Source organism: Haemorhous mexicanus, chromosome 21, assembly GCF_027477595.1.
Source record: "Haemorhous mexicanus isolate bHaeMex1 chromosome 21, bHaeMex1.pri, whole genome shotgun sequence".
Lineage (NCBI taxonomy): Eukaryota > Metazoa > Chordata > Aves > Passeriformes > Fringillidae > Haemorhous > Haemorhous mexicanus.
The window spans coordinates 8,542,874-8,569,946 of NC_082361.1; the positions used below are offsets into that span (position 1 = coordinate 8,542,874).

The following is a 27,073-nucleotide window of genomic DNA, read 5'->3' on the forward strand; positions in this document are numbered from 1 at the left end:
CCTGCTCCTCCCAGCAGTGCCCAACACAAACTCCTGTGACCAAGAGGATCACCCAGAGGTTCCTTTCCCCTTGGGCAGGGTTAGTGCTGTGGGGAGCCTATTCCTGTGATCAGCCACTCTCTCAGGGAAGAGCCTTTCCATAATGCCCACTCTGAACTTCCCCTGATGCAGCTCCACTCCCGTTCCTCTTGTGCTGTCCTGGCCACCAGCGAGGGGATCAGCAGGTCCTGCCCTGCTCCTGTTGGGAGGAAGCTCTGGACTGCCATGAGGTCCCCACCTCAACCACCTCTTCTCCAGCCTGAGCAAACCAAATCTCCTCAGATGATCCTCATAAGTCCTGCCCTTGGTGCCTTTTTCACCACCTTGGTTGCCCTCCCTGGACACACCCTCAGAGTTCAATGTCCTTTTCCTGCTGAGGTGCCCAAAACTGCTCCCAGCACTCAAGGTGCAGGGCAGAGCAGGTCCATCCCCTCCCTCCCTCTGTCGCCTGGCTGGTGGTGCTGTGCTTGGGGCACCCCAGGGCACAGTGGGGCTGCCCAAAGGCCACCTGTGGATGCAGAGCTCTGGAGTTGGCTCCCTGTTGGGAGGCAGCAGAGGTTTCAGTGCACAACAGGAAGGTAGAGCTCGGGGCGACTCCCTGAGCCCAACTGCAGCTGCACAAAGTATAAAATGAAAGAGAATTTGCATATCTCCCCATTTCAGAGCCTGGGGCGGGGGATCGTGGTGTCTGTGCACCTTGTGACATCAGAAACCTCGGCTGCAGCGCAGGACCTCGGTGGAGAAATCCCTGAGCAAGAACATGAAGCGCCTTCCCCTGCTCACAGCTGCGTCCTGCCTCACGCCCCCGGGGCCCTCTCTCTTTGTACGGCAAGTGATGAAGTTTTTTTTCCAGATCACATGAGCCAGGATGAAGGGGGAAAATCCTGCCAGGAGCAGAGATGGGCTGCAACTTGAACCTGACCGAGGGGAGACACAGAGCAGTGCCCGGAGAGCTATATAAGAATGTGGCAGGAACAGGAGCAAACACTTTCTCAGGTGAAGGACTCTCATGAATCAGCCATGAATGTGAATGAAGACACTGATTCCAGGAGGCTTGGAGCCACTAACAAAGTCGGCTTGTATTTCATCATCGCCACCCTGGGTGTGTTGCTCGTCTTTGCCTTGGCCACCATCATGGTCCTGGTCGTCCAGAGGACGGTAAGAGATTGATTCCCTTCCCTTCCCTTCCCTTCCCTTCCCTTCCCTTCCCTTCCCTTCCCTTCCCTTCCCTTCCCTTCCCTTCCCTTCCCTTCCCTTCCCTTCCCTTCCCTTCCCTTCCCTTCCCTTCCCTTCCCTTCCCTTCCCTTCCCTTCCCTTCCCTTCCCTTCCCTTCCCTTCCCTTCCCTTCCCTTCCCTTCCCTTCCCTTCCCTTCCCTTCCCTTCCCTTCTTCATTCTGTGGCCAGAAGAACAGTTCCTACCTCTGCTATAAATGCACACACACATGAATTAGGGGAAAGATGAAACACAGATAAAAGAACTTCAGAAAAAGAGGGACCTTTCTCCATAGACAATTTATTCCTGGCACACAGTTCCTACTCTGTAAATGGAAAGAGAAGGCTCCTGACCCGAGGTGCCCAGCAGCCTCTGTCCCACCTGCTTTGGTGTGTGTCTCCTGTTGGTTCTTGGAGAGCAACCAGTGTTTGAGAAAGCCTGGTCTGGTTCTCTGAAGTGGATTGCAGTAGGGGACATGCCACAGCTCTGTGACACCCTGTGGTGCTGCCTGCTGATGTGGTGAGGCAAAGCTGTCCCAAAGCACCCAGAGCAGTGCTGAGGACCAAGGAGCCCCCTCGGGTCCCCTGTCCCTTCAGTCCTGCCTTGGGTGTGATTTTTAATGCACAACCAGAGTTGTAGAAAGGATATCAGTGACACAAGGTCACACACAAATAACTCTTCCCTCTACCAACAGTCACTTTAACTTCTTAAAATAAAAGATTGCTCTTGAATGGATCTGGGGTTGATGGGGAACCAGTGACAGCCAGAGTGGAGATAGATAGTTGTGAGGATAAAAAGTGAATTTCTGACCTTGAAGGGGCATTACCATCAACTTCAGCAAGGTAAAATGCCAGGTTAGAAGTTTTATAGTCTCTGAAATCTTATTGCAAAAATCAAAGTGCTGAGGTACCCCCACTACTGTTCATAGAGGGAAAGCTCCAGCTTTTCACAGAGCTGCTGGAGGAACTGGCCATGGAAAACAAAATATGATTCTTTGACTCAATATTTTCTCCTGCTAAATTTACTCTGTGCAATTTGTGTGCCCGTGTATGCACATTACCCAGAAATTAAACCAGGAAGGCTTGACTGATACTCCTTCAAGAGAGGAATCATTTACCTGTAATCAGTGTTCTCCCAAAAGAGAAGCACTTTGAGGACAGTTAACATGAGACATGGGGTTTTTTAAGTGAGAAATAGTGGGCTATCAGGGGAGATCTTTAAAATAACAGTCTAGGTAATTACAGACTTGCCACAGCTTTGCTGTATAATGAGGCTTTCATTTGTACTGGTTATGGAAGCAAGCATTAAATCACCTCTCCATCAGGATAAAGCAGTTACAGGAGTTGCCAGAGGAACAAGATTGCTGAAAGAGCCAAGGTTTTGACTTAAAAGAGTAATGACACCATTGCAGCTGCTTTGAAAACAAGCTTGGCTGGAGGAGGAAGTACGAAGCTGAGGGGTGTGAGGAACAAATAAAATCAAGCAGCAATTTTACGCTCTGAGGAGAATTTGGCAGTGAAACACAGATTGTGTTTTGCTCTCAGGGAGCTCAGAAGCAGAGCAGCCATCCCCCATCTGTGCCAGGACCTGAACTCCCAGAGCAGAGAAGAAGGGTTGGTTCTGTGGGACAGGTCCCTCAGGGAGCTCCAGGCTTGCTCCAAAAACACCTCAGCACTGTCAGAGGGAGGCTGGGCTCAGGATCTGGGGAATCTGAGCATCTCCAGCCCTGACTGCCAATGCCTGAGGGGCTGGGGAGCCCCTGGAGCCCTGAGCTGCTGTAGGGATCAGAGCACCACCAGCTGACTTCATTATTGTCTTTATAACTCTGACAAAAGAACCAACATTTTGTGTCAGCACCTCCTTGGGACAATGAGGTTTTCCCTCCAGATGTTGCCAGCTGGATTGTGTCTGTGAGTTCAGGGGTAACTTCACACCCTGCTCATGCTTTTTCCTCCTCCCCCTTTTATTTCCCTCTGTTCCAAGGGGTGTTTGGGGGTCACAATGCAGGGGTTGGACCCTTGGGTGCCACAGCATTAAGAAGCTTGTGGTGACAAGATCACACTGTCCCTGTCCCCATCACAGGCTGCCTTTTGATGAATTCATAATTGCCTAATTTAAGTTGAAGGAAGACAGACTGGAAAAGGAAAATCAAATGCTGCAGAAACCAAGCACTTGCAACCCCCACAATCTGGGTGCTCCAAAGAAGGGAAACACAACATGAAAGGCTGAATGAAAAAGGCAACTATGATTCAAAGCTGCTTCTCTGAATCCTACAGCACCTCTAACAGCCTTATCACACCACCCCACTTTCCAGCACCCCAAGTTAAATTTCCTTTACGCCTTGTTTTTCAGAAGGGTGGCACAGCACATCAGTGCCATGTCTGGGAAGGGTCAATTTTAGAGCTAAACTCTGGTTTTTTGGAACTATTTGGAGTGCTGAAGTCAGTTCATTCCTTCAGCTTTCATCTGCAGAGCCACTTGGCTTCAGGCCATTGTTGATCTTTCACAAGTGACTCAGTTTTCCTCTGGAATGAGCATAGTCTCTGTAAGCAGGTCTGGAGCCATCATTTTTCTTCTTAACCCTGTTTATCAGTGTGTCAAACCCTCCACCCTTGTGCCTGCTGCATTCTCTGCTGGATATATGTGTGTATACCCACCTCTGGAGGTATTTGTGTGCAAAGAGAGAGGGATGCCAAATGGGACAGGAAGGGCTGGAAAATGCCATTTTAAGGCACTCAGACCCTCACAAGGCTGGTGCTGTACAGAAAGGTTCATCAGGCACCTGGGCCTCCCATTAACAAATTGTGTGGATGTCCAGAGTCCATGATCTGGGTTAGTCCATCACTGCTCTGGATTTTGTAGACTTCATCTGTTGAACCTCTAAATTGTGAGGGGAAAACCTTTTTATCAGCAGTGTGGTAAATACTAAAGGTCAGAGCAGTTTTTTCTATTTGCTGATCTGCTCTTCAAGGCTGTTCAGAACCTTTAGAAGCAGATTTGTGAATGACTCATAGAGCAGCCAGCACAGTCCTGGAGTATTTATTGGGGTTTTATGTCTCCTAAAAACTCATTTTGGCCCCGGGTGCCCCCTCTTGTGGCAACCCTGACAGACAGGAAAATAAAATTTAAAAATAAAATAAAATTAAAATAATGAAAAATCCTCTAAAAGCAGATTTCCCACTCATTGAGCACTACAGGAAATCCACTGAGGCATTTTAGGAGAAAACTGCCCTGCCCAGCTCTTGCTGTGCTCAGTGCAGTGACACTCACCTGCTGTCTGGAAGTGCCACTTAGGCAGCTTTGGTCAGCTGAAAACTGATTTTCACCCTGTTTCCTGTGAGGCTCGTTATCAGGTGAGGGACAGTGGGTACAGTGCTCTGCTTTCTGCACTTCTCATGTCCAGCTTCAACCTTTGCCTCTTGGCACCTCAGGAGGAACTGCCTCCATCTTCTTCCCCAGCCACAGCTGGGTCATACAAAAAATCCCAGAATCATTGAAAAGCCCTCCAAGATCATCAAATCCAAGCTGTGACCAATCCCCACCTTGTCCCCAGCCCAGAGCTCTGAGTGCCACCTCCAGCCCTTCCCTGGACACCTCCAGGAAATGACCTTTATTCTGCCTCAGCTTGAGACAGTTTCTTGTCTTATTAAGGGAAAGAAGAAATAAATCACTTTCACTGGCACCTGATTATCATTTTCTCTAATGAAGCAAACCCAAATTATTCTGCTTGCTGAGGAAAGACTGAGCTCTTTCATCACCAGCCCCCAGATTGCGCCAGACAGGGTGAAATTTGTTGTCTTGAATTTTTTCTTAGCTGGCAGTGTAGAATTTAATCTGTTTGGGCTCCTCCTGTGTGCCTCTTTGCATTCTAAATGACAGCATTACATGTGATATTCTTGCTGCTGGAAAAGAAAGGAATAATACCAGTAATATTTCAAAGGAAGTCCTAAAGGTTTATTTCAGTATCTACTCAATTGTCACTAAAATAAATTGCTTTGCTGTGTGCTGATTTTACTCACTGGGAGCCTTCCCAGGTGAGAACTCAATGCCTTTGGTCCATTTTAATTTTGTTTTTGTGCCCTGAGTGCAGAGCAGGCTCTGAGCCACCAGCAAGGCAAACACCTCCCTGGCTGCCTGATTTCATTGAGTGCAATCTCACTGGGGGCAGAGCCCCCTTTTTCTGTCACCTAAAATGTCCTGAATTCTCCACAGAGAGTGGGAATGTTCAGATATTGCATTGAACAGCAACACTTCCCTGTGCCCCGAGTGTGTGTGAGACAACAGCCCAGGGCAGGGGCAAGGGAAGGAGCTGAGAGGTCCTGGCAGAGATTCCTGGGAGTGTTTTCAGCCCAAAACCTGCTCAGTTTAACATTTGGTGATGGGTGATGAGAGCTCCCAAGGGAGGATGTTGTGTCAGGGCCAAAAAGCTTGGAAACTTCCATTTTTATAAAATTCCATCTCTGGGTTCCTGTTCTCCTGCTGCCCAGCACCTCCCTGCTCAGCTCAGGAAGGTCACCTGGAGAAATGTTAGCTCAGCAGGTGACTCTGCCCTGCCTTACACAGGTGTGGGGAGAGAAAATGAACAAATACAGATCTCCAAATTCCTGAAGAATCACAGAATCATCCAAACTGGGAGAGAGCCCAAAGATCAGTGAGTCCAACCATTAACCTGTCACTGCCCAGTCCCCTGGGAGCAGCCCTGCCACCTCTGCAGGACACAGCATTTGGCACCAGACCAAAGGATGACAACTCTTTGCTGGGAGCAGATGCAGCTCCACACTCCACTGCTGTTCAAAACGTGGCCACATGAAGCCCAAATCGAATTAAAAACCTTCCTAAACGTTTAAGATTAGAACATTAAGTACCACAACAGAGCCAGCACAGCTTCTCTCCTTGTCCAACCAGCTTCCTCCTCCCCACAGCACCCATTATCCACTTCTCACCCAGAAATGAGGTGTGTGTGCTGTAACACCACTGTGGATGAAGCTCTTCTCACCACAGCAGTGCCCAGTTTCTGCCAGGAGATATCAGGCATTGTCTTAAAGCTGGTAGAGGTTCCCAAATTTCTCCTTCCTGGACGTCCTGGTGGGTCAGTGAACAGGGAAGTGCTCAGGTGGGTCACTGACAGGGCTCAAGGAGCAGCTGGGAGAGGTTTTAGGTCCTGTGGTTTAATTTTAGGTCAGTGAGGAGCAAGGAGAAGGACTCAATGATCCTAGTGGATCCCTTCCAGTGTGCTAATCTGGAGCTGGCCTGATTAGCCTGCACAATTAGCCCAGGTAATTTGCACCCAGGTGAGAGGAGCTGGTTCAGCCCAGCCTGAGCAGAGCCCACTCCCTGTCACTGAAATCCCTGTGGGATCACCCAGGGTGACACAGAAGGGATGTGACACACAGTGAGGAACTGTGGGAATAAATCACAGGAACTCCATTTTCTTCCTGGTGGCAAAAGCCCATTCTTAATTCACAGAACTCCTTTTTATACAGTTTTACAGCCCTCATGTGTGACTCCCATTGGTCAGCAGCTTTCTTGTTAATCACTTTATTGGTCAGTACAAGTTGTTATTCTGCATGGATTGGTCACTCACACCCCTGGTGTGTACATGCAGGAAGAGTTCTTGGTGAGAGAGAGTTTCATTTTTTTATCTAACAGGGTAAAGACAGTTTATACAGGTGTAAGTTGCTTTTTGCCCAGGAATAGATTGTTATGCTCATGAACTGCTCCCACCAGGATTGCTTTCACATGGGAGCTTGCACAGTGCCAGCTTGGCTTGGAAGAAATGACAGGCCAGCCAGAGCAGGCCTGATTTTATATGGCTTTTCTTGATAATTTTTCCACCTTACTGCAACAAGGAGCTCCCACCAGTGCTCTCCTCAGCTGCTGGGAGAACATTTTGCCCCTTGAGGGCATTTATGAGCTGCCAGGAGCTCTGGGGTGTGTGTTTGGGTGACAGGAAGGTGTCGTCAGAGGAATCCTGCTGAATTTCACCCCTGGAGCTGATTTTCTGGGAATTTCTCATGTCATGCTGATTGAGGAGAATTTCCTGTGCCATTTGCACCCTTGGTTGTACACCTCAGCAAGAAGTAGGAGAAGTGAGACAGGACATTACTGTCATGCTCAGACCTGTGTGGGACTTTGATGATCTTTCCCAGGCACTTGGCTCTCCAGGTTGTCCAGTTCCACCCTGTCCTAATCTCTCCAAGCCCTGAAAGACACAGAGAGGGATTTTTAGGATTTGTGCTTCTGAAACAGCACCAACAGAACCCACTTAATTTCCTTCATGCACTGAGAGAATCTGGGTGTGTCAGAAATGTCAATTTTCTATGTTAGAAAAAACCAGAAGTGTATCAGATGCACAGTTGCACAGTTGCACATGAACTGTGTATTTCCTATTCCCAGAATAATTCATCTCTACTCTTTCTTCTCTTTCAGGAGGCCGATCCTGCCATGGAGGGCATCAAAAAACCCATCAGGACAGGTAAGACCCCTAAACAACACAGGCAATTTGTCATGTCTGTAATGCAAATATTGCCCAGGGGCACAAATAAGTCAATTGTGCACATCTTAACATTTCCAATAAAGGCTCCTGTTGGTGAAGAGCTAAAGTAGTGGGGAAAAAATGAAAACAAGAAAAAAGCTTTCAAATGACTCAGTGCATCCAGGAACCAGTGCATGGCTGAGGAAACAACAAATATTTCTGAATGTGCCCTGGGGTGTCTGTTCCAAAGAGCTTTTTGCCAGGAGATGTGAACATCACTCTGATTTTAAGGTCTTACTTTAAGTGCTGGCTCTTGCAAATGTGTGTAAGGTCCTCATCTTCATGAGGGAGGGGTAAATATGTTTGACATATTCCAAAACAGCTCCTGGTTTGAGGGGAAATGGGAGAAGAGAATGGGTGGGTTGAGAATGGACAAGGAGAGACCAGCAGCAAGAAGGACAGAGCAAGGGATAGGAACAGGCAGAGAGTGAGCACAGAGACTGAAATAGGAAAATCTCTCTAGCAGAGACAATTTACCAAGATTCTGCTTTGCCTTAGAGTGAATCAGGAGCACTGCTGATGTCCCTGACACTGTTGATGTCCCTGACACTGTTCATGTCCCTGGCACTGTTCATGTCCCAGGCACTGTTCATGTCCCTGGCACTGTGACATGAGCCTCACACAGCTCTCAGCACCAATATCTGACTCCCTGCAAATGCAAGTTGGTGCCCAGTCCCAGAGGGCAGGAGATGCCATTGCCTCCCCCCCACGGGGAAATGAAGCCCTGTGTTCATCCAGAGGTGGAGCAGAATGGGAGATTGGAGGGCTCTGGGATTGTTCAGCTGGAGCAGAGTGAGGGCAGAGCTCCCTGGGGCTGCAGCTCCTCCTGAGGGGCAGCTCCCATCTCTGCTCTGGGACAGGGACAGGAGCCAGGGCACGGCTGGGGCTGGGCCAGGGCAGCTCAGGCTGGAGCTCAGGGCAAGGTTCTTCCCCCAGAGGGTGCTGGCACTGCCCAGGCTCCCCAGGGAATGGGCACGGCCCCGAGGCTGCCAGAGCTCCAGGAGCCTTTGGACAGCGCTGCCAGGGATGCCCAGGGTGGGGCTGGTGGGGGGCTGGGCAGGGACAGGGGCTGGGACAGGGGTGGCACTGAATGATCCCTGTGGGTCCCTCCAGCTCAGGATATTCTGTGTTTGCAGGATTTTAAGTAAGAGGAGCCCAAGTCCTGCAGAGTCCCAGTCCCACAATCACCTTTTCTGCAGCTGCATTTTTGCAGCATTTGGGCACCCCTTACTCCATTTTGGGTAATTTTGGATCCCCGACTCTCCCATGCTGGGTTTGATTCACAGCCCACGGCTCCCCAAGCTGAGTGTGTGACTCCCACAGTCCCTGAGTGTCCCCGTGTCCTCCCTGAGAGCTTCCCATCCTGCCATCACTTTTTGTAAGGTCTAAAATTCTTCTAACCTGGAGGAATTTTCTTTTCCCCTTAGGCTCTCCCTAGGGCACCCTGAACACACATGCTGCTTTCTCTCCCAAGCATCCCCTTAAACCTTCTTAAGCCTTTCTCAAGCCTTTGTGTGCTTCATTTTGTGTCTGAAGAGGCTCAGAAATAGAGCAGGATCTGGAGGTACAGAGCCTTATGATCCCCAGAGGAGGAGCCACAGAGGTTGGACCTGTAGGTCACAACTTTTCAAAGCAAAGCACAAACGGTGGGGGCATTCCCAGGGCAGGGAGAGAGAGGTCACTGGTCCAAAAGTCCATTTATAGTTATATTTGTATTATTTCTATTTATAAATATAAATATTTCTAATAGAAGTATTTCTATTTATAATATAAATAAAAGCATTATATGTATTATTTATATTTATAATATAAATAGAAAATAAATCTTTTTATTATCTAAAATATAAAGATAAAATAAATGTTTCTAAATATAAATAACAAATAAAAATAATTAATAATACTTTATTTAGGTAATGTTATTAATATTACCTTATATAATATTATTAAAAGCTAAATGTTACATAATATTGATATAGTTATTATATATAATATCTATATTGTATATAATATGTTTATATAAATACTGTATAAATATATAGTTATAAATAAAATTAAAATATAATAAATATAAATTTATAAGTATCATTTAAATTTATTTAAAATATAAAATATATAAAATTATAATATTTATTTCTATTTGTATTAAATAAAATCATATGTATATATATACATATACATCATACATAGACCATATATATTTTATAGATATAGATATGATTTTATTTCAGCTCAAGCAACTCGTGCAGTTGTGTTTGCTCCTCACCAGCAGCTGGCAGGTGCCGGGCAGGAGCAGTGTGCTCTCCCCAGGAACAGCCAGGATGCTGTTCCAGCAGCCAGAACATTTCTGTCTTTAGGTCCATGTCACTCCCAGGCAGCCTCTTGCTCTGAATTTGAGAATTCTGCTGCTCAGTGTGAGGTGATGCCATCAGTGAGGGGCCAGAGGGGGCTGCTGGTGAGAGCCCGGCCCAGGAGGAGCTGCTGAAGGCTGGTTTAGTGCATGGAAATGCTCTCCCAGCCCAGCAGTCTCTGCTGCAGGGTAACAGAGCACTCAAGTGGGAGCAAATTGTCAGGGCCTTTTATTTTCCTCTTAAAATGAATAAAGCAGAGCTTATCAATTATCAGCAAAGAAGAGAGACGGGGAAGACTGAGGTGCTCAAAGAATCTGATTTTATTGTGAGATGCCAAGGCTTATCTAGCATTTTAGGGAGACTAGTAATGCTTTACTCCAATTATTGGGTTAAAGATCACATAAACAAACTTATGCCTTTCAAACACCTCTTGCTTGCAGAAGTCTGATGTCATTTTCATTTTCTGGTAAAGCAGTCTGAACCTTCTTGCATTTTGAATCCTCAAAGTTCTGTTTGCTTTGCCAGGGCATTTTGTTTATCCAACCTCTTCTGCTAATAAGGTCCAAAATACTCTCTGATTTGTGTACCCCAACAATTAATTAATATACCCAGTGGGAAATTTACTGAGGGCTTCTCCCAGGGAGCTCTGCTGCCTGCTGGCAACCAAGCAGGGACTTGGGGCAACGGCTGCCAGGTCCCACCCAGAGACAGGAGAAGGAGAAACATTCAGGAAGGGCACTGAGCTGAGCCTGGAGTTGCTGTGGATTTAGATTTGGATCCATTCTGCCTCCCAGGCAGCCCAGATGGAAACTGGGTGTGGTTTGTAGCCATGAACCAGGGCTCCTGTGTTGTTAAAATGGGCAAGGGAGTGAAAAACCAGCATTGCCCAGCTGGGTGCTCAGCCTGGCTCCAGCCCTGTGGCAGCACCAGCATCTCAGGGATGCTCTGGGGGACAGAGCCCCACCCCTGGAAGTGCCCAAGGCCAGGCTGGACAGGGCTTGGAGCAACCTGGGATAGTGGGAGGTGCCCATGGATGAGCTTTGGGGTCCCTCCCAGTCCAAACCCTTCCATGATCCTGTGACACAATCCTGTGACACAATCCTGTGCTGGGTCCAGCTGAAGTCACTCAGGCAGAGACCTCACTAAGCAGCAGCCCAGCCCCAGCCACAACAGGGATAATTGTGTCTTATTAAAGCAGGGAAATGCAATGATTTAATTTCAGTCTCCAATGAGATTATGTTCTATTGTTAGCTAAACACCAGTGGGCACTAAAGCAGATTTATGGGAGTTTTCCAGCCCTGACTCAGCTGTCAGGCCCCAGTGGATGGGCTGCAGGAATCCACAGGCACAGGCTGAGAGGGATGCAATGTCAGCTCATTAAATGTCTGTGTGAAAAATGGGATCAGTCTCCAATGCTCTGTGCCACTGTCTGTGCAGTACCTGAGCAACAGGGGGGAGGAATGAAATCCATCACTAAGTGTTTGTGAAATGTTCTTCCTGTGGAAGCATTTCTCTGCAGAAACTCATCCCCATTTCTCAAATAACAAATCATCTATTAGTGTGGATCTGAGGAGTCTTGTTAAGTTCATTTTTTAGAGGGAAAATGAACTCACAGACAAATTGATGACCTGGAAAGGTACAGCCCTCATCATCTCCTTGCTGGCCTCTCTGAGCCTCATTTCACTGGGAATTGTGTAATCTGGGCTGATGGCTTTTCTTGTTATTTGAGCTGCAAAGAATTGGTATCAAAATCTCTTCTCATTTACAAAGGGGAAAAAAACCAAAAAAACCCTGCAGATACAAATGAACACACACACACAATTTATAGGTATTTTTCTCTGACACTCAACAAACCAGGAAAAGAAATCCAGCACCCTGCTCTCAGTTTTATGGGAAATATGTCCCCAAGTAAAAATGTGGCTCTGAGAAACAAATATAGTACAGGTGACATAAACCTGTACTGTCATAAACCTGCTACTGTAGAGAAAATCAGGCTGAAGCCAATGAGCCAAGGAGCCTTTTCAGATCTGCAGCTGTGTCTCAGAGGGCAGTTTGGCTTTCTGCAACCAAATCTGATCCCAACACTATGAGAAGCAGCTGAGGGAGCTGGAAAGGGGCTCAACCTGGAGAAAAGGAGAAAAGGCCTGTATCAAGGGTAGAGTGGCCAGCAGGACCAGGAGAGTCATTGCCCCCTTCCTGGGCACTGCTGGGGCACCTCAGGTGCTGTGTGCAGTCCTGGGCCCTCCTGGCAAGGGAAGGGAACGGAGCTGGGGAAGGGGCTGGAGCTCCAGGAGGGGCTGAGGGAGCTGGGAAGGGGCTCAGCCTGGAGCAAAGGAGGCTCAGGGGGGACCTTGTGGCTCTGCACAACTCCTGCCAGGAGGGGACAGATGGGGGGGTCGGGCTCTGCTCCCAGAGAACAGGGACAGGAGGAGAGGGAATGGCTCAGGGTGGGCCAGGGTGTCTGAGGGTGGACAGCAGGAATTTCCTCATGGAAAAGGGAAATTCAGGCCTTGGCAGGGGCTGCCCAGGGAGCTTTGGAGTCCCCATCCCTGGAGGTGTCCTGGGAAGGGCTGGAGGTGGCACTCAGAGCTCTGGGCTGGGGACAAGGTGGGGATTGTTCACAGGTTGGATTTGATGATCTCGGAAGTCTTTTCCAACCTCCATGACCCTGTGATTGTGTGATGACACTGCATGGCATCAGACACCAATCCCACAGCAGTGGGTTCCTCAGAAGTGGATATTTCTCACTAAACCAAAAAGGTTTTTCCCTTGTCAGCCTCAGTCCAGGCAGGTGTCTGGGTGCATAAACATGACCCTGCCTGAGGGCAGGGCAGAGCAGTTGTGTTTCTCAGGCTGAAAACCCTGGGCAAGCCTGGACTTGCAAATGCTAGAAAGAGTGCAGAGGCTTCCTGCAGGCCAGCATCGGGGGAAATGCACCACACACAGCCAGGGTGGGCTGCTGGCTGAGGGCATCTCAGCTGGGCTGATGGGCATTGCTCAGAGTGCTCAGGGGTGGCTCTGCCCTCTCTCCAACACTTCAAACACAAGCTGTATGTGAATAGATATAAATATATATGTGTGAATGAATATGTATACGTGAATAGATATAAATGTATATGAATACACACACACACACACGTATATATGAATAATTCATGATATTGTGTGACCTTTGCTACACTGACAAGCAGGCAGAGATTTGAAGAGTTTTCCACAGGTTTGGCAGTACTCAGGTGTGCAGTGAGGAATTCATCAGAGGTTCTTCCTAAATTTGGTGGGGAAAAAAGGGATATTTCTTTAATTTCTGGTTTTGGAAGGAAATCTGGCAGCTGAGTTCAGTCCCCTTCAGAGCTGAGTGGCAGCTCTGGGCTCAGGAGGACCAAGGGCTCTCGGTGTGTGTGTGACAGGCACAGCCAGCAGCAGAGCCCAGAGCTCTGTCACGGAGCCCAGGAGGGGATGTCACCCAGCTGCCACTTGTCACAGCATCACAGGCTGGGCCAGTCCTTTGGCTGCTGTTTGCAGGGCACTGAACTGGCAGGAGAGAGTTGAAATTAGCTACAGGAACTTCAGGGAGTGGCTGCTGAGAAATAAAATGAGGCAAATTCTAACTCTGGCCTGCTGACAGAGATGTGTGACATCACCTTGCCTAATTCCATAAGCACTTAAATCCACAGGGGTTACAGAGGAATCAAAAGCTGTTTGTTGCCTGCTTTTAATTCTTTACCTCAGAATAATTCAGGGTTTTGCCCTGCTCCTGTGCCTGCCCACAGCCAGCCCCCAGCCAGAGGTGATGCCACCCCCTTGGCAGTGGAATGTCACCCAGGGATGGCTGGGAGCAGGCCAAGCCTCAGGAGCCCCCCTCGAGGGGCTTTCCATGCCTGGGTAGCAGCACCTTCCATGCTGACAGAGCCACTTTCAGCTCGTGGTTTCAGTGCCCTTTGCTGGTGCTCCTGTCAGACCCAGCTCAGAGGTGGGGAAACTGAGGCAGCCAGCAGAGAGAACTTTCCCCAGCACAGTCACACCCTCTGGGACCTGTCTGGCAGCAGCCCATGTGTCCTCATGTCCCTGAGCCCTTGGCTTCCTCCTGGCTGGACATGGTGCTGCTGGGTTTTGATGTTCTGAGAGAACCCCCGGGGTTAATTTTGCACCTCAGGGTGAAATTCGGGGGGCTCAGTGGAATTGCAGCTTCTCTGAGATCCATTTCCCTGTCCCATTTCCCAGTCCCATTTCCCAGTCCCATTTCCCAGTCCCATCTCCCAGTCCCATTTCCCAGTCCCATCTCCCAGTCCCATCTCCCAGTCCCATTTCCCTGTCCCATTTCCCAGTCCCATCTCCCAGTCCCATCTCCCAGTCCCATCTCCAGTCCAATCTCCCAGTCCCATTTCCCAGTCCCATCTCCCAGTCCCATCTCCTAGTCCCATTTCCCAGTCCCATCTCCCAGTCCCATCTCCCAGTTCCATCTCCCAGTCCTATTTCCCAGTCCCATTTCCCAGTCCCATCTCCCAGTCCCATCTCCCAGTCCCATCTCCCAGCCCTTTTGGCTCAGTGGGGAAAAGCTGCATGAAGCCCCTGGAAACAGCCAGGCTGTTTTCCTCAGGGCTGCACCCTCTGGATACCCATCCTCCCATAAAAAAGGTCAAAAAGACAAAAATGAGTGATTTCCTGGTATGTTCTGTAGGGTTTCCCCCTGAGACCCCTCCCTTACCCAGCAGATCTCCTGAAAGCAGAAGATCTGCAGTGCCTGTGCCTCAGAGCTCACAGTGAAACCAGTGTGTTCTCCTTGGTCCTTAGCCCAGATGTAGCTTTGTCTTTCCTCCTCCTCACAGCATTTTTAAGCCCATCTAATCCCATTGACTGCAGAGGGATTTCCTCTGATTTACACCCTGACTCGTGCAAAGCCAGTTGGGCCATGTGAGCACATCCATCGATCAGTCCTGAAGGGAATTTCAGCCTCCCTTGGCTTGAGCTGAAATGTTTCAGATAAAAGAATTAGCTTGAGAAATAAAAGTAGAAATCTGTTATAAGCTGCCTCAGCAGAGTGAGGACCAGACCTGTCTCTCTAAAACAATTTTTTTTCCATAATTTCCCTTCTGACTAATGCAGCTGATGTCACCAAACTTAAACACAGGCACACCAAACTGCTGACAGCAGTAAATGTTAAATACAGCTCTGGAAATGCACAGAGCAGCCATGTCAGAGAGGGGAGATCCTTGGAGAATCCATGGACACCCTGAGCAGCTCAGGGCAGCTGAGCTGATCCTTGGAGAATCCATGGACACCCTGAGCAGCTCAGGGCACTTTGTGGGCAGGCTCAGCACTTGGCTTGGCACAGCTGGCAGGGCTGCAGCCTCCAAGGGCTGCTGCTGCAGCAGGGGATTTTCAGCCTTTGGAGGGCAAACCCCCTAAATGCCACTGAGTTTCTGTAAATTATCTCCCCCTTCCTGCAGACACAGGAGGGTGAGTGGGCTCGGGTGCTCACTGTGTTACCAGACTCTTGTTATCACCACCAGCTGAAATAAGGGCCAGAAGGGTTTTTGCCCATCCTAAGCCATATCTCCACATCTCTGCAGTGCCTGTGCCCTCACTAAAACACCAGATTGACATGACTAACACCAGGAAAGCAGGTTTTGGTTTTTCTTTGGGGATTTCCAGAATGGTGAAGGGACTTTAGTACATAACTTACTCATTCTTGGAGAGCAGTGAGCTCCTGCTCACCACAAAAGTCTTTAAACTACTGAAATCAGATAAATATTGCATTTTTTTTCAAGATATCCACAGTTTCTGTCTCCAGTGGAGAGTGCAAAGGGTGCAATACACATCACATCAACCCCCTTCAGCCAGGGGAACTTGGGTGTGGGACCAGCTTCTCCCTGATTTGTCCATCTTTGTTATCAAAATTCCCTCAGAAATCAGGTCATGTAGATACAGTGGTCTGGAGATTTGAATCTCTTATCATTACCCCGGTTTCAGGAATCCTATGAAACTTAAGATCCTTATCCCACTCTGCATATAAATAGAGCTCTTGTTAGAATCATTGAACCATAGAATATCCTGAGCTGGAAAAGACACCCAAGGATCCCCCAGCCCAGCCCCTGTCCCTGCCCAGACCCCCACCAACCCCACCCTGGGCATCCCTGGCAGCGCTGTCCAAAGGCTCCTGGAGCTCTGGCAGCCTCGGGGCCGTGCCCATTCCCTGGGGAGCCTGGGCAGTGCCAGCACCCTCTGGGGGAAGAACCTTGCCCTGAGCTCCAGCCTGAGCTGCCCTGGCCCAGCCCCAGCCGTGCCCTGGCTCCTGTCCCTGTCCCAGAGCAGAGATGGGAGCTGCCCCTCGGGAGGAGCTGCAGCCCCCTGAGCTCTGCCCTCACTCTGCTCCAGCTGAACAATCCCAGAGCCCTCAGCTGCTCCTCACAGCCCCTCCAGACCCTTCCCCATCCCCGTGTCCCTCCTTTGGACACTCTCTCACACCTTTAGATCTTTCTTTCATTGTGACTCCCAAAAGTGCCCCCAGGGATTGAGGTGAGGCCACACCAGCACCGAAGAGAGTGGGACATGTGAGGATCATGAGACACAACATCTGATGTCAGGTTTTAGTAGAACTTCGTTTTGTGCATTAACTGGTCCTTCAGAGACCCTTGTAGGGTTGGGGACTGTGATATCAGTTTTATCAACCGAGCCACAGGACAGCTTCAGAGTTTCGTGTACCTTAGGAGAGGAAGTATAATTTGAAAAAGCGTTACTGAAATTCCTTTCTGCTTTATTCCTGGTGTTCAGCTGTGGAATGGAACACAGAAAATTCCCAATTTGCCATTTGAGCTCCTGTGCACTTCCACAGCCACAGCAAGGCCAGGAGATGTAAAGGAGAGCAAATGCAAGGAGAAATAACCATTCACCTGTCAGGCTGCAGCACTGGGATATGCACTGTTTTCCTGGATGGACACACCTTGTCTGTGTGTCCATCCTCGTGTGGACCTAGGGGACAATTCTGTGTCATGCAGAATAAAGACAGAATAATCACAGAATCATTGACTGAATCCTAGAATGGTTTGGGTTTGAAAGGACCTTACAATTCATCTCATTCCACCCCCTGCCATGGGCAGGACACCTTCCACTGTCCCAGGCTGCTCCAAGCCCCTCCAGCCTGGCCTTGGGCACTGCCAGGGATGGATAATCAGTGCCATTAACTGAACATCCAGGATGGTGAGAGGAGGAGAAACTTACAGAGAGGAGATGGAAGGCAGGAATGTAGATGGAAAGGAGATGAAATGCAAGGGGGAGAAGTGGGGAGCAGGGTCTGGGATGCAGGATCTGGATCACAGGGATGCAGTGCTGGGATGCGGGGATGGGACTCGGCCGCTCCTCGGCGCGCTGCGGCCGCCTGCAGTGCCGGGCACGGCCGTGGGATGGAGCCGTCCCCGCGGCCGTGGGATGGAGCAATTCCTGTGCCCGTGGGACGGAGCAGTCCGCGAGGCAGTGGGAGGGAGCAATACCTGCATCCCGTGGGATGGAGCCATCCCAGCGTCGCGTGGGATGGAGCAGTTCCCGCATCCCGTGGGATGGAGCAATTCCCGAGGGATGGAACAGTTCCCGTGGGATGGAACATTTCCCGAGTCCCGAGGGATGGAGCAGTTCCCGTGGGATGGAGCAATTCCCGAGGGATGGAACAGTTCCCGTGGGATGGAACATTTCCCGAGTCCCGAGGGATGGAGCAGTTCCCGTGGGATGGAGCAGTTCCCGTGTCCCCAGGGATGAAGCAGGTCCCGAGGGATGGAACATTTCCCGAGTCCCGAGGGATGGAGCAGCTCCTGTATCCCGAGGGATGGAGCAGTTCCTGTATCCCGAGGGATGGAGCAGTTCCCGAGGGATGGAGCAGTTCCCGAGGGATGGAGCAGTTCCTGGACCCCGAGGGATGGAGCAGTTCCTGGACCCCGAGGGATGGAGCAGTTCCTGAGGGATGGAGCAGTTCCCGAGGGATGGAGCAGTTCCCGAGGGATGGAGCAGTTCCTGGACCCCGAGGGATGGAGCAGTTCCTGTATCCCGAGGGATGGAGCAGTTCCTGGATCCCGAGGGATGGAGCAGTTCCCGAGGGATGGAGCAGTTCCCGAGGGATGGAGCAGTTCCTGGATCCCGAGGGATGGAGCAGTTCCCGAGGGATGGAGCAGTTCCTGGATCCCGAGGGATGGAGCAGTTCCTGGACCCCGAGGGATGGAGCAGTTCCTGAGGGATGGAGCAGTTCCCGAGGGATGGAGCAGTTCCCGAGGGATGGAGCAGTTCCTGGACCCCGAGGGATGGAGCAGTTCCTGAGGGATGGAGCAGTTCCCGAGGGATGGAGCAGTTCCCGAGGGATGGAGCAGTTCCTGAGGGATGGAGCCGTCTCCCCGAGGGGCAGCCCCGGTTCCTCCCCGTCCCGGCCCTTTGGATTTGGGGCATTCCCTGGACTCGGCTGCTGCCCCGGGCTGAGACCCAGGGCTGGGGCGGGCGGGCCGTGCCCGCGGGGTGTGCCGGGGCAGCGGGGCAGCAGTCGGGCAGGCTCGGCCCCTCCAGCAGCAGCTTTCTGGTCCCTGGTGCCCAGAGCAGCTGGGGCTGCCCCCGGATCCCTGGCAGTGCCCCAGGCCAGGCTGGACAGGGCTGGGAGCAGCCTGGGATGGTGGAAGGTGCCCCTGCCATGGCAGGGTGGAACAGCAAGTGCTTTAAGGCCCCTTCCAACTCAGAGCACTCTAGGATTGTATGAACAACCTAAAGTCCTGGTGAAATCCACATTTTAACCATGAGGGAACAGAGCAACATTCCAAAAGCACCCAAAGAGCCATTTTCAGAACTATGTCCCACTTAAATGTTTAAAAGCTTTCTGTAATTGCACCACAAAAACAACTTGGTTAAATTAAGCTTACCTGCACATAATTCTTGTTTCATAGAATCAGAGAATCCCAAACTGGTTTGGGCTGGAAGGGACCTTAAAGCCATCCAGTGCCACCCCTGCCATGGCAGGGACACCTTCCACTGTCCCAGGCTGCTCCCAGCCCTGTCCAGCCTGGCCTTGGGCACTGCCAGGGATCCAGGGGCAGCCGCAGCTGCTCTGGGCACCCTGTGCCAGGGCCTGCCCACCCCCACTGTAATTCCTCCTTGTATCTATTCCAAATGCACCCTCTTTTAATTTAAAACCATCACTCCTATTTTTAAGAAGCAGGGTATGGAATTTAATTTTTCACGGCTGAGAGCTGCAATCTGCCAGAGCTTTAGGTTGTTATAGATTTACCAGTTGAGTGACACTGCTCTGAATTCCCTGGGCAGATCAGATATCCTCAGCCAAGGAATAAGAACCGTGCTGCAAGTGGGGTACCAAGTGCTGGCTGCATTTTATTGTACCAAAAAAGAAAAAAAAAGCTCAGGAGCAATGAGTTAATCTGTTTATTTTTTTTCAGGAAACACCTTTGAAGACTATTTGAGGATCCTACAGAGAGTCCCAGCCAATGGAACTGCTGCCTACATGAGAGGTCAGTGGGGAGTCCAGGGGGGAAGAAGGTTGGGGAAAGGAAATTTCAGAGCTGTCTGAAAAGCTGCTCATGTCATTCACACTGGGTTTACTAGCAAATAGCCTTTTTGTCCAAAAGGGCGTTTTATAGGAAAAAAATCCCTTAGCTCTCCTGGAATGTGATTGGCAAACCCCTATCTGATACTAGAAACTTTGTTTTTAACTTGATAAACATAAAAGGAAATTAAGATTTACCTTCTGCATGCACACAGAGGAAGGTACACCTCCATGAGCTGCCCAATCTCCATGAATATGGAAAATACAAGAATGTACACCTCCATGAATTCCCTTCAAATGCCAAGTGGGGAAATAATGGAGATGAACACTCATGCATTTCACTGTCCTGGATTTCCCAAGGGCTGAGTAAATCCTTGGAATTTTTAGTGCCCCACCTCCATGTGTGAGCTCCCAGCTGTCTTTCCAGGGGTTTTCCTGGAGTTTCCTGCAGGAAACCATTGGGCAGATGTCTCCTTCTAGCAGGAAACTCTGCTGGAGGTGTCCTAGGGCTGAAGGGAGCTCAGTGGAGCTCAGAGCTAACAGCCCTTTGCTTTCCCTGCAGTGTGCAGCACAGTGAACAGCTCCAAGCTGAGCCTGGTGGAGAAGGGGATCTGTGGGGCCATCGAGTGCCAGAGCCAGGAGCTGGTGATCAGGGAACAAGGCCTCTACTTGATCTTCTGCAACTTGAACTTTCACTTTCCCAACTGCTCCAAGAGCCCCATCGACCTGAAGATTGAGCTCCTGGTGAACGACAGGGTGGACAGGCAGACATTGTCCACGTTGTGTGCATCAGAAACGTGCCAGGACAAGACTTTTAAGACCTTGCTCCAGCTGCACTTGACACACCTGAAAGAGAATGACAAAATATCAGTAACACTGAACCATCCTGAATTCCTGAATGACATTTCTCTTCCCAATGAAAACGTTCTTGGGGTCTTGAGGTACAGCGATGGAATGTGAGCAGCTCCCTGACCTCCCACTGCTGCCCAGACCCTTCCTCTGATCACCAGCAGCCTGCTTTTACTAGGCACCACCTTGGTTTAAATTTCACACCTCACCTCATGCCTAGGGTGAACTTTGTGAGTGTCCCAGAAAAAAAGCCACTGCAAGAGCCACATCTGCCAGGTTCCCTGGCCTGGCTCAGGGTGGGATTGTTGGACTATCCAGCACATAACCCACCAGGGGTTCCTCAAAATAATGTGTGTAAGCACAGACTAAAACCCAGCCAGATCATGGCAAGAATCCACAATACAGAGATTTTCAGGGTCATAAACTGCTGGCACAGGACATGGGAAAATGTGTTTAACTCTATTCTAAGGAGCAGTGTTTTAACCCAGTCTTTCCAAAAACCCAACAGTCAAAGCTTGTAGTCAAAGCTTTTCTCTACCATGGGCACACAATGACAACTCTGGAGCAGATTCATTGTACAACAGCAGAATGATGAAATTATTGACTCTTGGGCTGGTAGCTGAAACTCTGGGGCAGGACATAGGAGATCTGGGATTTACAGGATATTTCTGTGCTGCATTCTGCTATGGACTTTATGTCGTTTCTTTCAAGTGTTTTCCTTGTCACTATTTATCCATCTTTTCTATTTAAATATAAAGCTCTTTGGGACAGAATTTGTCTAAGCAGAGTGCTCAGGCTCTGTTTTCCCCTGGGGTTCTCAGACCTTTTCACATGAAACATTAAAACAGCAATGGAGTTGCCAATCTGGCAAATAGCAAAGTCCATCAGGATGCATTTCCCTCAAGTGCTGCCCTGCCACTTTGGCACAGACCACACTGGGAATCTGGGAATCCTCCTCCAACCCTCCTCCAACCAGCACTTCCTGGAAAGCCAGGACTCCAGACTTCCCCAAAGTCCACACTTTCCCAAACAGTTTCAGACTGGCCCTCAGCTGAGAGCTGAGATGTTTCAGCAGGCCAGAGGATGGGGTGGTATTTGAGCTTCTTTGGATGCCTGGAATATTTAGAGATGTTCAGGGTAAAAGAAGAATCTCAGGCCCTCTTATTCCATGAATTGCAGTAACCCAGACAATTATTTGCAATTTCATTCTTACAGTGTGAGGAGAGAAGGGACCAAGATGTTGCCAAAGCTGGTCCCAGTTCAGTCCCTCCCCTTTTCCCTTCATCTCTGGGAGTCCAGGAAGGCCTATTCTCACCATTATTGGAGTTTTTCTCCTTGCACAACTGACATTTTTCTCTGACTGCATCTTGGCAAACTCTCCACAGAAAACATTTAGTCATAGATTGAGTTTCTGGCTCCAGAAACCCAGTGCTTTATCACCCAAGCTCAGTGGATGCAGCTCAGTTTGTGTGAGCACACTCCAAATATTCCTCAGAGCAGTAATTTGTTTCTTGTTTTACATCACCAGAAACTGATGGTGCATATAATGAGGTTTTGTCTCATCCATCCAGGTGACTTCAAATTACACCAGACACTTTCCAAAGGTCAGGAGCTGATATGATTCACTCCTAGAGATACCCACTTTCTGTTTTGAGGAACACTGATGCAACCAAAATTTCCTTTTGCTGTTAATGACTCAGGGAAAAAAAAAAAGAAAAAAAATAACTAAATCAAAAAGAAAAAAAAAAAACCAAAAAACATGGATTTAGTTTTCTCTTCTTTCCTTTTCTCTTAGAAAAGAGAAATTTATTTTTATAAGATTCAGCTGACCCTGCCTATGACTTTGGAACCCCCTCTGGGATCTCCTCACTCCTCCAGGCCCTATAAATCCCTCATGTCTCTGAACAAGGTTTTTATCTTCTATTTGCCTCCACTTTGATCCACACAACCAGTTTCCAGAGAAGTTAAAGCAAGCCTGGCAGAGAGGGATCATAGCTCCTGAATATGGAAGCAGTCAGTGAATGAAAATATGCATCTCCTCACACATCCCACCCCTCCTCCTCTCCCTCGAGGCTTTGAATTGAAGGAGAAAGGGCATTCTTTTAGAAATAAAGCAGCTCTCCCTGCACAGGGTGATTTTATTCTAATATTTTGCCAGATGGAGAAAATCCTGACAAAGCAATGCTAAGCTGCTCAGCCCCAGGCATTTCAATACCTTTGGATAAAGAAATCTGGCCTCTACCCCATTGCCTCTGAGAAATAAGAATAAATTATAGCCAGAAAGAAAGCCCATTAATAGTAGACAATTTCCCCAACAGTTACAAAAATGTTAAATAGCTTTAACTGAAGCAAGGCCCTGAGGCAGGCACACTCCAAGCCATTTCATTCTCTTGTCCCTTTTCCTTCATTTATGTTTTTTTGTAAGTTTTTGAAGCAGGTCATTTTGACAACAAACCTGTATTTAAAAAAATACCCAGGCTGGTCCTTGCCCCAAGGATGTGTCACTCCAGCAGCATCAGCAGCAATTCCCTGTGGGGAACAGGAGGTTCCATCTTCTGAGGAGCCACTCCTTGCTCTGGCTCCCCAGCACAGGAGAGGGGAGCAATCCCTTTGGGACTACCTAAAACCAGAGCCTAGACAGAATTGAGGCAATAAAAAGCAGGAATATTTATGGAAGGCCCTTCAGGTACATTTAGGGCAGACAAAGCCCCCCAGGCCCTACACCCAAAATGGATGGTGGGTCACAGGTTTCACACTTTTATAAGTTTGGGCCATAATTGGGGGTTCATCTGCCAATTCCAGCTCCAGCTAATGAAGTCATTGACCCCAAGTTTGCTCCCCCCAAACTCACTTTTGTTTCCATCTCTGGGCCCTGAGGCAGTGAGGTGTCCTTGATTGCCAGGCCTGGAGAGGAATTGTTGTGTCTGCCCCAAATGGGGAAGCAGCAGCTCACACTGAGTGTGGAGTTTGGAGCTATACCCTAAAGAACTGCAGGGTTACAAATGTATGGAAAATATAAAAGCTAAAACCCTAAGGGATCAAAGTCATGGAGAAATTGTGCAATTCCTCCCCTAGTCCTTAGATGGGGCAAATGTGGGGTTTCCTGTGCCTGGGTGTTATTGCCAACTCCACCAGACACAGGGAGCAGCAGAAATCCCACAGCTCTGCCCTGTCGAGGGGTTTGGGCCCTCCCCAGTCACTGATAAACCTGCACTCTTAATCTGATTTCTACTTGGCCATGGGGCATCTATAGGATTTATCCATAATCTTGGTTGATAGAGAAAAAAAAATCCTATTATTGGCTTAATTCTGTCTGACGTTAATTGCTGCAGAAATCCTGGACAGGGATTTCAGTAGCAGTCATGCTGATGTAACACATTTCCATCCCAGCTCACCCAGGGGCAGCAGCCCAAAATCTGATCAGGTTTAAGATCAGAGATCACAGAGCTGCATCTGAGCTCTGCTGGAGCCGTGGAGACTTTGAAACCACGAGAGCAATCAGATTTCACAAGGCTCGGTGACACCTCCCATGAAATTGGCCCCAGCCCAAACTCCTGAAAGCTCAGCTGTGAAAATGAAGCCATGGCTTATGTGACACAGATTCATTATCCACGGAGGGACTTTCACATTCACTTCTGGGCTTGTTTCAGTTTTTGTTCAGCACGAGAAGCAAACATCAGAGTCACTTAGAGAGAAATCCCTTCCTGTGCCAAAGGCCAACCAGGGGCTGCTGGCAACCAAAAAATGCACAGCAGTTTTTATTTAAATAACCCACCTGGATCAATAGGGCCCTGACCTTCTGTGCAGCCACTGCCTGACTCTGCACTGCTCTGAGCCACACAGATTCCTTGGGAGAACAAGCAGCACTCTGCAAAATTCTTGGCTAATTGCTCATGCTCTTATATAATAATAATAATAATAATAATAATAATAATAATAATAATAATTATTATTATTATTATTATTATTATTATTATTATTATTCATAATGTTACTAGATAGAAAAATTCAAAGCAGCTCCACTGTTTTCAAGCACCCTAACCTGAAGATAACATAACAAAGGGACTCCTCAACACAAATAACCAACCTAAAAAGCAAAATAAATAAGAAACTTTTATATTTGGGTCCTTACAATGGGTCTTTAGAAAGTGGAAGTGGGAAACTCGTGTTTGGTGCAAACAGCAAGAGAAAACCTCAGAGCAAAGGCAGCTTCTGGAGGGAGAATGAAACAAATGCAAATTTTGATGAGCAACACTTGGGGCAGCAGGAGCTGCATGTAGTGACCTCAAAACTTCCTCCAGCCCCAGCTTTTAATGGTTTGAATTGGCTCAGTTTCAATGAACGTGAGGATACAGGATCTTGAAAAAGTCTTTTGGAAGAGCACATTCTGCAGTCACACCTGGAACCTCCCCAGCCCCCATGGTTTCAATTCCCAGTTTTTCTTTTCACTGCTGATCCCAGGAGCTTGAAGGTTTGGGATGGTGAAGGGTGGAGCCCCAAGGACAGCATGACACTGTCTGAAATTCAGGCTCCAGGAGAAATTCAGGTGTTTCCAAGGAGAAGGAAGGTTGTGAGACCCCAGAGCTGGACGTTTCCATGGGGGCAGAGCCTTCTCCACGCTCAGCATTCCCAGGGATTGCAGCAGCCTCCCTGCTCTGGTGTTAGTCAGGGGTGCTGCACCCCAGCAGTGAAGCCATCAGTTTTTCCTAAGCTGCCATATCCTGCACTCCTGACATTCCATTTCCCTTCATGTCAACAGCTGCTAAATTTAGGCTCCCTAATTCCTTCTTAGAGCCAATGTGAAACAGGAAGCTGCAGGTGAGTCAGAGCACCCAAAATAGTTGCCTAGAAAAGCCAGGCTCAGCTGCTGAGTGAGTCTTTAGTCTGTCCAGCCACCTCACACTCAACAGCCTCATGCAGTTCCAGATAAAGATTATTTAATCTGTGGATTGATAATTTATGGCCACTTTCCAGGGGTAATTTATGGACTGAGGCCTCCAAGCATGACACATTTGTGAGGTAAAACACAGTGACAACTGAACAAGTTGGTAGATTTATGGCCACACAAGAAGAAGATTTGCCTGTTTAGTCTTTTTTATTCCACTTATTCCTTGTGCTTGTCCAGATCTGACAGAGGAAAAGCCATATTTTGGAATTAAGCACCAATTCAGAATTGGAATTCACGTTTGAAGCTCCTTTCCTCATAGAAAACTGTGTGGTAAATATATGACATTGTCATGGTCTGAGCCTGGCGAAATGCCAATGCTTCCATGAGAAAACCTCTTTTCCTGGTATCTGCCGTGAGATGTGATCAGAGACAGAGCAGAGCAGGCTCCAACTTATGACTGAAAGGAAAAAAACTTTATTAACCTAAAGCTACAGGGAAAAACACACAGAACTCAGGATGAAAACCTTCCAAATTTCCTCCTCCTCCCCCCACCAAATTTCCTAATTCCGTTACCACCCTTTGGATAATCAATTCTCAATTCTTTGAGAAGAGAGGAGTCCCTCTTGCACCACAGACTTCACCCAGGAAACAGTCGAAACTTCTCGTGTTTCCGTGTCACGTGTGGCACCGCCCGGAGAACATTTTGCCATCGTGACCTCTTCCTTCCATGTCCAGTGCTCTCACCACTGCACATGGACCAGAGCTGCTTCTGGGGTTTTTCCCTTTAAGGATGCTTTGTCCAGTTCCAAAAAAGAGCACAGTCCCTCTCCTTTTGGGACACCTGTCCCCCCCATGTTTCACCCCCGGAGGCTGAGGGGTCTCTCGAACAGAGATCATCTTCCTCTTCTTCTTCATCGAAGACGGAGGGCACCACCACCACCCTCCTCACCCGTGGTCTCTGTTCACACACCTTCACATCACCTCACTCTCCTGGCTCTGAGCCATTGCCTCCCCCCAGAATGCAGTCTCTGTGTCACAGGAACTCAAGGGTTCTGTCCATAGCTATCCAAGAAAAGTCCAGCCAAAAGCCACTCCATCATCTCCTCCCACCTAGGATTCTTCTCAACTTCTCTCAATCTCACCAACTCCAGGAGGAATCAGCATTTGCAAGGTTTCCATCATCCCAAGAAGGGTTAAAAGTCCCAGGCTCTGCCGGTTTGGTTCATGAACTCCCAGGGCTGGCTGCCCTGCTGGGCACCCCCTCCCTTCTCCTTCACTCCAGCCGCGCTATCACAGGCACAGGCTGCTCTCTCTCTCTCCCTCCGGGGGAGGAATGGGGGATGGCTGCCCGAAGCCCTGGCAGTGCAATGCTCCTCCACCCTTCGGCCCAGGCCTGGCCTACCTCCCTCCGGCCGCATGGCTCCCCTCCCCCCTGCCCAGCTCGGAGCTGGACAGGGGGAGGTCTGCTCTTGTCCCAGACTGGAACTCAAAAGGAACTTCCAGTGGGAGTTCACAGCTTTTAACCCCTGTGTTCTCAGAGGCATATCCATGCCCTCAGTGGACAAACCAGGTGCCAATATTAAAATCTGGACACCGATTGGCGTGACCACACCATCCAAAAAGACCCCTCATTTCCCCTCAAACCACGACAGACATTTTTTTCATTCCTTCAGTT

At 49.0% G+C, this 27,073-nt stretch overlaps 1 protein-coding gene across 1 annotated transcript; it reads left to right on the top strand.

The window, feature by feature from the left end:
* Positions 1–720: 720 nt before the first annotated feature.
* Positions 721–21,283, top strand: TNFSF8 (TNF superfamily member 8). The gene is made up of 4 exons (XM_059865233.1): positions 721–1,197; positions 7,682–7,727; positions 19,555–19,626; positions 20,224–21,283. The coding sequence occupies exons 1-4, from the start codon at positions 1,003–1,005 to the stop codon at positions 20,619–20,621; spliced, it is 711 nt and encodes a 236-aa protein (XP_059721216.1). The 5' UTR covers positions 721–1,002; the 3' UTR covers positions 20,622–21,283.
* The last annotated feature ends 5,790 nt before the right edge of the window (positions 21,284–27,073 follow it).

Excerpts from the sequence above, each read along its gene's own strand:
- TNFSF8 (XM_059865233.1), top strand. The coding sequence starts at position 1,003 with ATGTGGCAGGAACAGGAGCAAACACTTTCTCAGGTGAAGGACTCTCAT. Across the intron at positions 1,198-7,681 it reads TCCTGGTCGTCCAGAGGACG|GAGGCCGATCCTGCCATGGA; the intron begins GTAAGAGATTGA and ends CTTCTCTTTCAG. Across the intron at positions 19,627-20,223 it reads AACTGCTGCCTACATGAGAG|TGTGCAGCACAGTGAACAGC; the intron begins GTCAGTGGGGAG and ends CTTTCCCTGCAG.